Here is a 15,344-nt window from a genome sequence, read left to right on the forward strand (position 1 = left end):
CATCACTAGCACCTGCCTGCAGGGGATTACGCCTATGTAGCACAGAAACGCTTGTAGCCTCTCATGGATATGTTACAGGCAACGGCAGGTCACCGGTTAACATCATAAGCAGCGGCTCATTATCTGTGCATTTTTACTAAGTTGCCTTTTGATGCAAGCTGTCTGCTCATTTGATTACCAACTGTACACATCGGATGAGACTTGTAGCTCCTCAGTTCACCGATAAACATGAGCGTTGGCTGCAGGGGAGAGACACCCCAGGCTTGCAGTGCTGCTGAAGTTCATCGAGGTCTTTCTGAGTACCGTAATGGCCACAAACCATTATTTCCTTGCCACATATTTAGTGTAAATGACAGAATACTTTATAAAGCACTTTCTCTAAAGCAGGAGATCACGTAATTTGGTGTAATGGTCAACTCAGAAGCTCAGGCGGCTGACAATACAGTTGTTAAGGTGTGTTCCTTGGGTGCAAGTAGCGATAGTGCAAAGGTGTAGAGTTTTTGTGGTCTGATTTATGTATGAACTCATCCTCAATAGCTCAGGAAAACACTAACATTCAGAAATCTGTTTTTGTTTTGTCTAACAGGCCTGAGAGTGCCTGAAGCACCTTTAACAGAGAGTCAACAGATGATTGGATTTGTTGAGCCTCTATGATACTTTATAGCAGGACACAGTTAGGCAAACTAATGTGTCTATTTTGTCACAAAGTGGTTTATAGTTCCTCTGTTCTGCAGATGACAAGACCAAGCAAAGAATTCTATGGAGCCTTTAACATTATGACAGTTTTTTAAGAATCAGTTATTTTTTTCCAGAAAATGTCACTTGTGTTACTCAGGACAGCCAAGTCACTGTAATTATTACCTGCAAGAAATATTTTTGGGAGGTGGATGAGCAAAGGAGGCCTGGCAGCTGAGTCAACCGACAGGCTGAATATCACACTCGTGTCGCGACCGCCGCTGGAGCTACTTTGTAGAGTTTATCTGAGGCAGTTCAGTGTAGTGGATGTCAGAGGCAGCAGGCAGCTCGACTTGTCTTGCCTCAACTCGGGCTGATAAATAAATAGATAGAGACTATCCTCGCCTCCCGCATGCTGCTTTTTTGCTGACAGAGTATGATAGAGGCATTAGGCGTTCTTTTTTTTCCCTTTGCATAAGTAGGCTAATAATGTGATCACCGTGGAGGGAATTGTTCATTTTGCCCTCATCCAGGGAGGTCAGAGGTTAGAGCCAGTTACTAGGTGCTCAGTGGAGCTGGTTCAGATTCAGCATCTCGCTCAAGGACACTTAAGCTGGATGGATGTTCACTAATATCGTGTGTTAATCTTGATTATCTAGTTGAATGACCATCTGTAACCGCGCATTTTTAAGCTGCGTGTGCATTTTTCAGACTTTGTACTGGCAACTGAAATAACTTGTAGATGTGTGATTTGTAGTTGATGATTAGACATCTTGAAAGCAGTATCAAGTGACATTTAATGAGATTGTAATTTGGCTCAGTTGGTATCTGGCCTTTTGAGAAGCCCAACTTGTTGTCAACTTTAGTGACGATTCTTGATGCTTTTTTTACCCGAGTGAATTAAAATAGTAGGTCAGACTGAAGGATACGTCATTGCAGGGATCAAACTTGTGACTTTTCTGATACAGAACAGTCTGTCCGTTGACCAAGTTTTCCCATGTGAGTGAATAGGATGATCACGATGTGTCTCTCTGGTCAGCACTGCCCACTCAGAGCAGAGTAATCAGCAGCACCAAAGTTGTGTGCCAGCTCCCGCCGCCGTCTATTTGATATCTGAATGTCACTCGGTAATAAGTGAGCGACGCTTGCCAGAAACATTTTTCCAGCTCGTTTTCAACTTGTTGAAGCGGCGCTTGGACACCGGTCCTACCAATGGAGCTGATTTCATTTCAACTTCGGGGGAGGAAGGATTCACACTCTGGATCAAAGCATTGGCATCAAATCACACTGACACACTAAGGGCAGAGTTGAAAGGCAGCTCTGTTTTTGGCTCGCTTCATTAGCAAGGTTGAAGCAAGAGATACAAATTTAAATGAGAGGTGTTCAGGTGCGAGAGCGTGAACGTTTCTGATATAAAGTGTTAAATAAAGTAGTGAACATGGCCAGAGCTTTGACAGGCCACTAAAATGCTTTAAAGTTTCCAGATTTGATTAAAAATTTAAAAGAGTTTTTAAAAATTATTACATTACAGCACACAAATTCTTTAATAGTCCATACGTAATGTTCCGGGACTGACCTGTTTCCCTCAGATACATTCCTGTGGCTCTAGAGAAGCTTTTACATTTCTATAATTTGACATACATTTATGTTCTACATCTGTGCACTCTGTTTCAGAGGATTGAGTTAGAGTTACCAGCGGCTGCTTCCAGTTTTCCTGTGGCTTTACTGATTTGGATGATTCTCAGTCAATACTATTTCACATCTCCATGGTCGTCCTCTTCCATTAGTACTTTCATATGATTTGGGAGCGGTTCGCACTAAGCTCTCAACCCTCGCGGGGCAACACAGCACTGATTCTTCAGTAAAACACCATCCAGTTCTCGCAGGTGCACACCGTAATTTGAGAGTGAATGAAAGGTGTTTTTGAAATAAGGCTTCTGGTGTTGCTACAGTCTTTGACTTCTTTTCCAAACTGCAGCACACTGAACACAGAAGCCAAGTCAGGTGACAGATACCCTGGCTCAACCTCTGTTTGCCCTCTTCACTGCATCCCCATTGGGAGGGAATCAGGCCCAGGAGGCACTGACTTCTAGAAACCGCTGACTTAATTTGCTGTTGGCTTAAATGGTCAAATCATCTCTTGTCTTCCTGAGGTTTGTACACGTGGTTGGAGATGTGTAGAAGAAGAAACTGTTAAGTTTAAATGGGTAGAGTGTTGTGAGGAGTAACGTTAGTCCAGCTCCAACTTTGATTCGATGAGCACGTGCAGCAGTGATCTGTTGAAGGTATTTTGATTCATCAGTGTTCGGTTGCAATAGTAATGCACAGATCGGCTTTCACTTTTTAACCCTATGCTGTAATGCGAGCAAGTTAAGCCTCTAACCCCGCTGCCAAGGACTGTTTTTACTGTCCACAGTGATAGTTATAGAAAAAGAAACCAGACCTTAACTATACCCGTTTCTGCCGAATTAACCACCACCATGTAACCTATTTTAAGAGTCGAACATGCTGCTTCCTATACAGCACAATTACTACACCACACTTTCATCTGTCACCTTAACTGTTTGTGGTGCAGGGAAGCAGGTGCAACCAGATTCACAGGTTTACTCATTTCAGTCGATATTTGAATGTTTCACATTTTGATATGCGTCCTCTGCTGGCACCAGACTACAGTAGTTACCCATGTGTTTTCCAACAAGTTACTAGCTTGTGACCCCTACTTTTAGGTCCCAAAATTCTCACGACCCCAGCAGCAATTAGACAGTGTTTAAATTGTCATGTGAATTTGAGCAGGACATACTTTTTCCTCTATTTTCCAGAGAGCTGCAAACTTTTCAAACATCTTATGAAAAATAAATAAAATGAATTGGATCAATCTTTAAGATCTGCTGTGACCCCGTCTGCATATCAAACAATGCCATGTGTGTTTAAAGATTAGGAAATTCTTTAGTTAACTATTGAGACTGTAGAGAAACAGATGTTTAAATGCACAGTCAGAGAACACGCCAGTATGCTTGATTAAAAGGCATATCTTTAATTTAGTTGGATTGAATAGAGATACAAAGTTTGGATCAGGCAACCACTGACAGGTATTGAACATTAGGCCACTGAATCTATTAATGTATCTACTCATCTATTTATGTGCTGAAATCGTACTTGACGTTGATGGTGCCAAACTGCAGAGGTAATGTTGAGGGTAATGTCAAAAGTCTTTATTTTCAGATAACAGTTCACGCCTGATTTAGTCATTTAATTAAGTAGAAGACAACATGTGATATCACTGTTTTCACTGGGAAGAAAAAAAAAACAGAAAACAAAACATTGAACTATTGCCCAGTCTTACACCACAGACACATTTCACCACCTTTTCTGCTTGGCGGGTGTTAATTTTCACACCTGATTATTACATTACTCTGGATACCACCATTCCTGTTGTTGGTCCTTCTCTGCTTCCTGTGTATGTCGGTAGACTCTCCCGCTCATCTGAAACATCTGGACGAATTGGCCTTTTGATCTGGCTTGCATTAGACATGTTTGTATTCCCCCGCCTCATCTGAGCTGCTGCTCAGACTTTAGAGATGCTCAGATGAAGACCGGTTATGGGTAAAGACCAAGCTGTGTGCTTATTTTTATACATTATAATGAGAAACTTTTAACTAAAATAAGAGCGGTGGAGTAAACTTGCTATCACAGATAACATCTGAGGGCTCTTGAGACTTTGTGTTTTTGGCCTGTCTATAATTTGAGCTGCCCTCCAGCCGTGTTGGCTAACACTGATAGCCTAATCTTCTCTCAGTTTCCTTGCTAACTAGCAGATGGACAGATGTGCCTTGTACTTGACAGTGGACCCCAGAATCTGGCTTCACTGCTTCATTGGAGAGATGATATAGTTAAAATGTTTGCTCTGGGACTGCAGCTCCTCAGCAGAAGTTTGTGAAGTGCATTTTACACACACATTTTTTCTGTGTATTTAGTCCATCCCAAGTTATAGTAACCAGCATTTCATCAGGAACAGCTCAGGGCCCCGTTGTTCATATGTGGATAACAAGAGTTATCCACATTAGAAGGTTGATGATTTGACACAAATCTGGACTTTTGGTTCTTCGCAGATGGCTTAATCTAAACCTGAAACTATTCTCAGAGCAACAAGTCCTTAAGCCTAAACCTGCAAAAGGGAAAGACTTATTAACAGTCAGCTGGATCATAACCCAGACATTTTACTGCAAACCACATACAAAGGCGTGTTTACCAAATGACTCACTTTCTTAGATTTGTAATGAGTGTTTATGATTATAGAAAAAATATGCAGGTTTAGTGTTTCCCCTAGGAGTTTTTTCACAGCGGTGCTGAAGTGTGTGAGTTTTATTTTGGGTCACTGGAATATATTTAGTGCATCTGCTGACACAAGAAGGACTTAAGACACATTTGTACACAGTTTTTAGATGTTGAATTACGTTTAATGAAATGCATCATATCTCCCATATGCTGTAACAAGTGCTCCTGCACATGATGACAAGTGTAACATTTGACATCTAGTGTTTCAATCACTATTGTGACTCTAACATTGCTTGTAAAAACGATTAATGACTGTTAACAAGTAACGCGCCGATACAAGTTACCTTGAAAACCATTAATCCATGTAATTCAAGAGGTTTTTGATTGATGACATCAAAACCAAAAATTGATCCACTCACTCCAGTCGCAGAGACAAAATAAGTCAAATGCAGAGAGCTGGTATACATAAAGATGCCATGTCACTCATGTGGGCACAATACAGGACAAAACAAAGCGAAATGTAAACACTATTAGGAAACAGCAGCGTGTATTGCAGCTTCTACAGAAGTGTTGAGTGTGGGAAGTGTGTGTGGTGTCTGAGGTAGAGAGAGATGATGTATCTGCACTCAGGAGAGGCAGGTGGGCTGGACGTCAGGTTAGCAGTAAGCCATGAATGTAACAGTGAGTGTTCAGTGTGAGCTACAGGTTGTCAGAACTGCAGGCCAGTGAAGCTGTTTTAATGGAGTGTAGAGAAATTCTCTTGTGTGTTGTTGTGTCATCTGAGTGACTCCCCTGATCGGCCTTGAAACTGTTTCCAAATGAATATTGTCGGATAACCATCGGTGGCTGATCGATTGGGACACCCTGATCTGGGAGTATTCAATTTATAATTCTTGCTAGTACCCTGACTTTGGCTGCTTGAAGTACAGACGTAAAGTTAATAGCATATGGGGTCTGTACACAAAAAGAACCAACCCACATGTAGTTTGAGATACTGTGAGCAAAAATACTTAAACACAGCTAAAAGATTCTTCTCAGTTGAGACAGAACATTTAATTTGACATAAAAATTTGTCATTGAAACACTAAAACTTTTTAATTTATGCATTGCTAAAAAAAATGTTCATCAGTTGCTTTGACAGAGGTTTTAGTAAGGATTCATTTCCATAGTAGGCTTGTGATGATCAATTGAAAGTCTCTTGTACGTCCACTGAGGAGATCCTCACCTCATGATGCGCCAACATTAGTTGTAAACTAACCACATTTACTGGTAATATCTAATGTTTAACAGTTCTTAAATAGTGGAAACATGGTTTAGCTCAATGTAGAAACAAAAACATAACGATAAGTGACACCCATAGCAATGCAGGAATACACATAAACTGAGACTTACGTCTATAAATCTCTCAACACTCACCTCATGGAAACAGCAAACATCTAGTCATATGAATGCTGATCATGGTTTTAAGTCCTAATGCATTTTGTCTTTATTTCAAAATAAGAGTGCAGTATAACTTCATCCAGGATTAACAGATCAATCCTCAAGCTGATTTAAATAATCAAATAAGCTGGATGAGAATGAACAGAATTAGTTAAACCTGAAAACAGCTTGCTAGCATGTATCAGCTAAGCTACATTGGAATCGCAGGGCCCAGGAGAGGGTCTGCTAACATTTTGGTGTAAGACGAAACCTGAGTGTATATGAGGAGATTGCATACACTTTATGCAGAAAATCTGCTATCAGATTCACTATCGCTTAGATCATTGAACACTATTGTGAAAAACCCCTGTGTAGGTCTGTTAATATGCAAAATAAATAACTCTTATTTATTCTAAGGCTTCGGGATGACTCACAGTTTTCATCTTTTTTTTTTTTTCATGCAAAATGCATGACAATTAAAGTGTGATTAAAACCACCTGTTTTTAGTGCTATAATAAATAAAAGACCAAAACCAGCTTCAAGGCTGTAATCATCATGCAGATTTTAAAAAGATATGTAAGTTATCACACACAGCAGTGGGCTGTCAGTAGAGTCTGGTTTAATTATCAGTTGCAGCACAGATATCAAAAGACGACTGGCTAGCTAGTATTAGCGACCTGGCTACATTGCAGGGATGGCCTGAGTAAAGTAGAATTTGAATGCTGTCCCAGATTCATGGCTTCACCTCTTCAACAAACCCAGAGCGCAGATAGTAGAGTCTTCTGTAACTATGTCTCTGATGTAGATGCTGCTGCTAAATTCCCAGTGAGATAGCAAGAGCTAGCTAGCTAGCTAACTGCAGTCATGACCTTTTCATAAAATGCGGTGGTGTAGCTATTCACGTCACAGTTTACAAAACTGTTAGGACTCAAGTAGGCAGCTATCATCCACTTCAATTTTTGCCTGCAAAGAAACTTTTTGTGGTCATTGTCATAACTTCCTTTTCACAGATGTATACATTTTACACATCATGCAAAAACAAAACATCTAATTAAAGGAACAGTGTGTAACATTTAAGGGGATGTGGTTGCATTTAGCAGCGAGGATTACAGACTTCAACCAGCTGACAATTTTTCTGGTTAGATTTCCTTAAGTTTTCATTGTTCATTCAGGTCTCTTCCTCTCAAAATATCCGAGCCAGGTGATTTAAACCGGTTAAAACACTGAATAAAGCATTTTCAGGTTAAAATAATAAGTGTTTTTCCGACACTGCTCGTCAGAGGGGCTGCTAACTACAGTGACTGACGTCAAAACGCAAATAACCCTCTGTAGAACCAGTTTTTGGTTTGTCCGTTCTGGGCCACTGTAGAGTCATGGCGGTGCAACAAGGAGGAAAACCTTCTCCCTATGTAGATATACCTGGCTCATTCTAAGCTAACATAAACACAACAATTTTTGGGTGGTTATGTGCTAAAGAAAGCATACTGATTATGTACATTCCATCTTGCCGATACATCCCCCTAAATCCTTCACTCTGGGCGTTTGACTGAACTAATGTGATGCATTACCCAGTCCTAACTCTGTACTTATTGAGCCTCACAGCTGTTTATGATGAATGACACTGTAAGGGAAACGGTTAAATCCACAAAATAAACAGCAGCTGCAGATGAGAGGGATCAACTTTTAACGTTGTCTGACCACAAAGTCATACAGATGAGGCAAACGGTAGTCATTTCAAATAAACACTCGGAGACAGGATTGATATTTACGAGAGGAGAAGGTGGATTCAATGCCAAGAAGAGTTTTTTCCCCAGAATTACATAACGTAACATGCAGAGTCCAAGTTAGAATATACATCAAGTATATTTCCAAGGAGGTGCTGTACCTCCACACTGAAAAGCAATCACAGAAAGTCCAACATAGTCAAAGGAAAACATCTTTTCCTTGACATGTATCACCTGTGTTGGCGGTGTGCTGGAGGAACTTGCACCAGTGTGAAAATTCTTCTACTGTAAAAACCCTAATTTGAACTAAGGAAATGCCACCGAGTTGCTGTGCCATTGAGACTGACATTGCAGGCAACAGAATTGGAAGTGCTTGCACTTAAAAAGGGTTCCATTGTATTAGTATAGCTTATGTTTTTGCACTGACCTTTCCATTAGCATACCTGCACTGACCACATAGGTTAAACGGACTCTTCTTTGCACTTACATGAGTCAGAGGAGTACCATTAAAGCACACTTTCAATTATTCTGCAATGTCTGTGTAAATCCTGTCAGCTTCCTTGCATTTTACTACGCTCTAGTGTGACTTTAAGTCTGCTTTTGGGCAACAAATGTTCTGATCTGTAACCGATCCAACTTTTTACAGTATTTTCTCAATTGGCTCCACCATCAGTAAACGTTCCCGTGATTATTGACAAAGCAAACCACCCTCCGCCTGTGCTGGACAGCCGGCTCCATTAAATCCCAGCAAACATTTCTGTCCAGAAATTGGCAGTGGGTGTGTTTGCATGTCTGCGTCCACGTCCAGCAGGGGGCAATGGACTCCCACACACCGACACACTGAGAGGGCATTTGGGCAGCTGAGTGTAATCGAAGCCAAGAGTATCTGCGCCGGTGTGTTCCAGATGACCGTAGATAACACAACACTAATGGCTGTGGCTGTTTGCAGAATGTATGTGTGTTCATCATATCTCATGCCTTGGCAGTTTCCCACCCTTTGCACTTGTATTATTTTGGAGGGAAAATGAGCCAGCAGTGATAATACACACGCCTCCCTAAATGGTTGTAGTAAAGCGATGGATGTCCGGTGGTTTCTGTTGGTTGGTAGTTGCGTGCCACTCAAGAGGCGGTGGGGGACCGATGTTCCTCTCATCATGCATGTTTGAAAAATGGGAAGTGGAGAAATGAGCAGCTGCAGTCAGACCCCCCTCTCCCTCCCTCACATGCCCCCACCCGTCTTTACCCGCAGCCTTTTTCTTGCTTGTGCCCAGACAGCAGTTGATGACGCTGCAGTCGGGACTGGGGCCTATCTCTCCCGCTCTCACACACTCCTCACTCACTCACTCACTCGCTCACTCGCTCTCTCTACAAATGAAGGCTGAGTGTATTTATAGTCCAGCGTGTCACCCGGCAGCCAGCGGACGGGGGATTACCTTGGCCACGATGAACAAGCGGGGCCTCATTCAGTAACAGGCGCTCGCTCGCTCGCTCTGTGACTCACGGCCACACAGGCAGGGTTCACCACACTATCACTGCTGAGGTATTTTGCTGTGTGTGTGTGTTTGTGTTTTTGTTTGTCTGGCGGATTTCTCTGCATTATTACAGGATGTTTATCAAATCCAAAAAAGCCTGAATTGATGGTTGCATGCTCATGGAGAACATTTTCTCCCAAGTTAAGTGCGAACTTTTCAAGGGCGGGAGGATGATTGCAGTAATAGATGAATTGTTTGCTCGATGTCAGCTCCCAGCTGTTAGTGTTGCAGCCAGTTCACTTGTTTCTACTATAGGCTGTTGCACCATTCAGATAAGAAATGGTGTTATTCAAATAACCCCATTTGCATATTTGTATTCAAAGTAGTTTGAACTAAGCTAACCTCCTGCCCTGATAAACCAAAATGAAAAGAGCTGTTCAATCTGATATTTACTGAGACATTTTAAAAGTTTCTGGGCAACTCATCTTCTGGAATATGTTGCTGTAAAGAATAATCTTTGCCTGTACAGTGATCTAATTACAGTACTTAGATTTTCAGCATGTAAAAGTCTGAAAATGTGGGATTTTAGAATTGAAAGTGCATTAAAAATCTACTGTTTTTGTGACCACAGTTTCATTGTCTGATGTGTCACATCTCACAGTCCTGTTACTGACTCATGTTGCTCTGCACTGCACTCGACATCCCTCTGTCATACAAAGACCTGCTTATCTCATGTAGTGCAGTGCTCATTTTTTAGCCTCACTTTCTACGCCGATCATGCTTCACTTAACACTTTGAGCCTTTGAAAGCACCATGGGTTTGGCAGAAGTGATTGCCACGGGCTCTGTCAAGCTTGAAAACTCCCAAACTAGTAAAGCGAGGTGAAGGCTCACTGTGGAACGCTATCAAATTGCATTTTAGAATGAAACTTTTGAACTGTGTAATTTACACTGAATGTGCAGCGTAATATAAGGATGATTTCACTCTTGTGTACACTGAATTCCTGAGTAGATTCATGTTCCATCTTGACTCGAAGGTGCACTCTGCAAGATTTTATTTGTTGCATCCCTCCACTTTGTGTCAGTGTGTGCTTGTTGCTGTGGCGTTTCTGTAGAGGTCAGACTTGGACTTAGGACTGTACGGGGAGCTACTGTGAAGTCTTTTCTCTCCAGTTCTCTGTTGATGGTGTTTGGGTGTCTAAAGGTGGTGCTCTTTGTCTCTCAGCGATGAGTGCTTGCACTGCTCATGTTTCATACACACTCATTCATCTGTTTGCAGTTTATAATTTGACAGGGTTGCTGTGGAATTATTGAAATTTCTTCAGCTGATAAGCCTGTTTGTGTTAAGAAACAGTGGCTCGTTGTTCCAAAAATCAATACTTGTGCTTTTATTGAATCATAAGCAGTAAGGGAACAACTTAACTTGTAGTGCTGAGGTCACATTGAGTATCATGGTACACAAGACTACTTTATTAAGTCAGCAAAACCCACACTAATGCAAATAAAAAGTCCGTTCATCTACTTCAGCAAATAGTCTCCTTGACAGTATGTCTGGCTGTAAAGCCTTTGTGATAGAACGATCTATAGGAAATGTAAGTCATTTCGCCCTTTTGAAATATCTGAAAGCTGTGACACAATTAGTATTGTGTCTGACATTGATAACAGGTTGTTTTTCCTCCGAACCTAGATGAAACATGTAATGATGGTGGTATTGCAAAACTGGTGTACTTTAAGGCTTTTATCCAGCAGTGTATATTCACACGTTTTGTTTTGTGCCATCCTGTAGCTTTTGAATTGGAGTAAGAAGGTAAGGGTTGGTTAAAAACATGTTGAATTACTTTCAAAGTGGCTTATAATTACCTTTAAAATTGGGTGCATCCAATCAGTTGAATCCTAAACTGACATAATTAAACCTTTTGTCTTGCCAGGTGTGGTTGGAGACACAGCCTGCTAGCTGTGTTAATACACAGAAATAATGCTCACTGCCCAAACTCATGTCCCCACTGGTTAGCTAGCCTTGGCCACTCTGCACTGTGCACAGTGGAAGCTAGCTAGTAGCAGCACTTAATTGGTGATAACCACTAGTAACGCTGTCCTGACCTAGCAGCGTTGCTGTGGAAATACTCAGCTCACCCACCTGCGGTCTGGTTTCATTCTGTGGCATGCAGTGATGAAGCAGCTCAGTTTTGAGCCCCAAACCCCCTTTAGCATCACTGTTAGCATTGTCAGCAGTGACGGCACAGCTAGAGGTGCTAATATAGTTAACAATGCTAAAATGGTTTTGTTGCTCAAAACGAAGCCACCTGCTCACCGAGGCTACCTGTGGGGAGACCAGAGCTAATTTTGCTCCCACCCGACCTTGATGGTGCGCAGTGCAGAGTGGCCAAGGCTGAGGTTGGCTAACCAGTAGAGTACCAAGGCTGGGCAGTAGGTGCTATGTTTCTGCATGCTAAAATGGCTAGCCAGCTATCTGTCGGCAAAGCCAACAGAATATAAAATAAAAGGCAAGACATTTACAACACAAAACATTAAAATTTCACCACCTCTAAATGGATAGTGCTTTGAAATTCAATACTTAGTTTCACTGAGTCAATTAGTGAAGTTTGGAGTGCTGGACCAAATAAAAAGCCCTCTTGTATTTCATGTCTTTTGTTTTTCTTGTTTATGTAGCCAAAAGTGTCTGTAGTTGACTATACTGACAACCTGTGCAAAGTTACTTACTAAAGGGGGCCACGTCTACACACTTCCCTAAAATCTGAGATTCAAATGTAAGCTGGGCAGGCTAGATTAAGTACGCCACTAATACGAAAGCCATTCCTGCTGTCTAATACTTGAAACACATATTGACAGGGGAGAGTTTGCATTAGTCTTGTGAAAATTCTGACAGCAAACATGATAGAGTGTGCAGAATTTGGATGTAAACCGGACCCTGGAGCTTCCTTCCACTATGTATGAACGACCCCTTTGTTGCAGATATATTGTTCTATATTTCCCAACCATTTACACTGTGTCAGTCACTGCCAATCTACACTTACCATTCTGATACATCTGCAAGTCGCTGCTTTTGGTACACAGCAGACTCCTCATCTGGGTCTGACTTAGGCTCAAACATGTATGACTGAATCTCTCTGATGTTGCCTCTAAGGCTTATGCAAGCCATCTTGATGTTCACTGCTCTTTCACCGGTCAACCTAGCGCGAGCAGCACTGGAGAAAACGGAAAGAAAAAGCTGCTGCAAACAGCAGTGGTGGGTGGCGTGGAGGTCAGATCCAGATTTTCTCAATGAGGGAGAAGGCAGAGATGTGCTTCAGCTTCTAGCTTTCTTTTACTATTATGTGGGGAAACCATGTTAAACAAAATATCAGTATCAGTGTTAGTATTTTTACATAATTCAAAATGTGTCTGGAGGGGGACTCAAAAGATTATGTTGGAGAACATGACAGCAGCACCCTGACTTAGAGCTGAAGAGTTAGGATGGTAAAACAAATGTCAGTCAAAGCTGTATTCATTGTCTCTGGTTTATCAAGGTTTAGGATACACTGCAATCATTTTAGGGATGAATGACATAATAATGAACATGTATCAGTATTTTTATTTGCATTTTTATTTTTGATTTAAAAAAAAAAACAACAACTGCAGTACTTTGGTATTTTGTTTCATGTTGTCGTGCTAAACTAGAGGAAGAGAATCTATCTGTGTGAACTGTTTTCCTCTAATGGCAGACATTTTTTAGACCAGCTTCTTGGTGTTTAGTTGATAGAAGCTGTTACCACTTAAATTTCAAAATGCACTCAGACTGTGAGTCAGTGGCTTGAAATGAAGACTCAGTATCGCAGAGAGAGAATGCTTCAGAAGCTTCAAGGTTGTCATGTTCATAGAAAATGTGGCTGCATAATTAAAAAAACCTAATCTTCAGTCTATTGGAAAAAAAGTGAAGCACATTTGTAGCAAAATTTACACCAAGCAAGTCTTGGCTCATCGTCTGTTTTGTTTTCTTCCTCTGCAGATACTTGGAGAAGTATGAGAAAGTCCACCACTTCGGCGAGGATGATGAGGAAGCGCAGCCGGGGAATCCCAAAGCCTCTCTTCCAATCGGTGCAATTCCCAGCTCTTATAACTACCAGCAACATGTTGTATCAGGTAGGCAGGGACTCTGCTTCTTGTCTGCGCTGAACTTTGGTATTCAGAGGCTTTCTTCTTCTCTCTGTGTTCACAAGTTCACTCTTTGTTTCTGTCTGGGTCACGTCTGTATCAGCTACACGGATTCAGTTTCCATTCGAACACTTTCTTGTTTTCTGTCTCACTTCTCTCTGAAGCTCATCCTGTCTCTCTGTCTGTTTCTCTCGGCCCCTCGGCCAACTCAAACACTTAATCCTACTGCAGATGTGATTACAGCAGAGCATCACTTCATCAGAGCTGTGTGTGAGATTCATGGGAAACTGGTCAGCCCACAGGTCAAGCATATGCATAAAAATGTGCCTCAACAGAAGCTGTTTGTTTCAAAGATTTTCTAGTGGGTTGAATTTATTTCACAAGAACATGAGGACGGAAATATGTTGATTGCAAGTTTTGATGAAGGTTCAGATAGCTCAGAGCATTATAAGATGCAGAGTTTGAGATAATAAATTTCCATTTATGAAACATTTTTTGTTTTAACTCCAACTCCACCTTGACATTTTAATAGAAACATGTCAGGTTTTCATATGCTCAAGTCAAGCAGGCTGCATTTTGTTGCCTTGACGTGATGTTACCTCCCATGAAATGTTGAATTTTTGTCTTACCGCTGTTTTTCTGCAGATTAATCTTTTGAAATATAATGTGGCAATCAGTGAGCTTTAGAGGTGCGTGTAGGAGGACTTGGTTTCCTTTGGACAGAGCTAAGATAACAGGCTGCTGGCTGCAGCTTTATGAGAGTGGTATCAGTCTTCTCATTCAATTCAAGAAGGAAAATAAACGGAATTCCCAAAATGTCTCACTAATTCTTTATCCAGGAAAAGCTTGGCTACTAGGGGTGTAATGGTACGCAAAAGGTTTTTTTTTTTTTTTTTTTCCCGAGTTCTCTTGAGTTTAAGTTGCAGGGTGGAAAATCGATCATTTTGTGGTCAGATTGATCAGAGCTGATCAAATCAATAGATTAGAGGCGGCACTGCAGGAGAAGCAAGTGAAAGCTAAATTTTAGACCCAGTGCTGGACAATGCGCATTGTCTAAAAATAATTTTATGACTCGGCAGCAATATTGAGTTTACAGTTTTGGTTTAGACCACAGAGCCTGCGTGTTATTATTTTATTATCAACATAAGTATGAGAGCAACATGTAACCCTATACTACACATTAGCCTAGCAGAAGCTACCGGCAGACTGGCTGCCGGCAAAGCACAACCACTTCCAAGTAGGCTGGAAAAACAAGATGGACAACACTCAAATAAGAGGGCTGTTGTTCTAAGAAATAGAGCTTTCTATTTTCATATGAATTAATGAAATGTTTTGTTTAGATTACACTGCGCCTGGCACTCTGCTGCTCCATCTGTGCCCAGAGTATGCTCTGAGTGTGGTGCTCTGAATAACGCTCCTTAAGAAGGATCCCTCTAAAAACAAAACAAAAACATCAATATGTGGCGGCAAACGCTGTTATTGGTGGCACGGTGGTGCAGTGGTTAGCATTGTCACCTCATTAGGATATGCATAAAGATAAGTTTGTCATAGTTTATTTTGAATGGACAGTATTGCAAGTGTCAAAGACGGGCACAGTCTTCCTGCAAGGAATGAGGTAACATTTTGCC

General features: G+C 41.3%; 1 protein-coding gene across 1 annotated transcript in view; it reads left to right on the plus strand.

Annotated features, from left to right (window-relative positions):
• arid2 (AT rich interactive domain 2 (ARID, RFX-like)) overlaps nt 1-15,344 on the plus strand; it is a 43,300-nt gene that overhangs the window by 2,896 nt on the left and 25,060 nt on the right. Inside the window, exon 4 of the mRNA XM_049567156.1 lies at nt 13,571-13,704. Within this exon, the coding sequence (XP_049423113.1) occupies nt 13,571-13,704 (134 nt within the window). The remainder of the gene's footprint in view (nt 1-13,570; nt 13,705-15,344) is intronic.

The sequence above is a fragment of the Epinephelus fuscoguttatus genome, linkage group LG22 (genome assembly GCF_011397635.1).
Source record: "Epinephelus fuscoguttatus linkage group LG22, E.fuscoguttatus.final_Chr_v1".
Classification (NCBI taxonomy): domain Eukaryota; kingdom Metazoa; phylum Chordata; class Actinopteri; order Perciformes; family Serranidae; genus Epinephelus; species Epinephelus fuscoguttatus.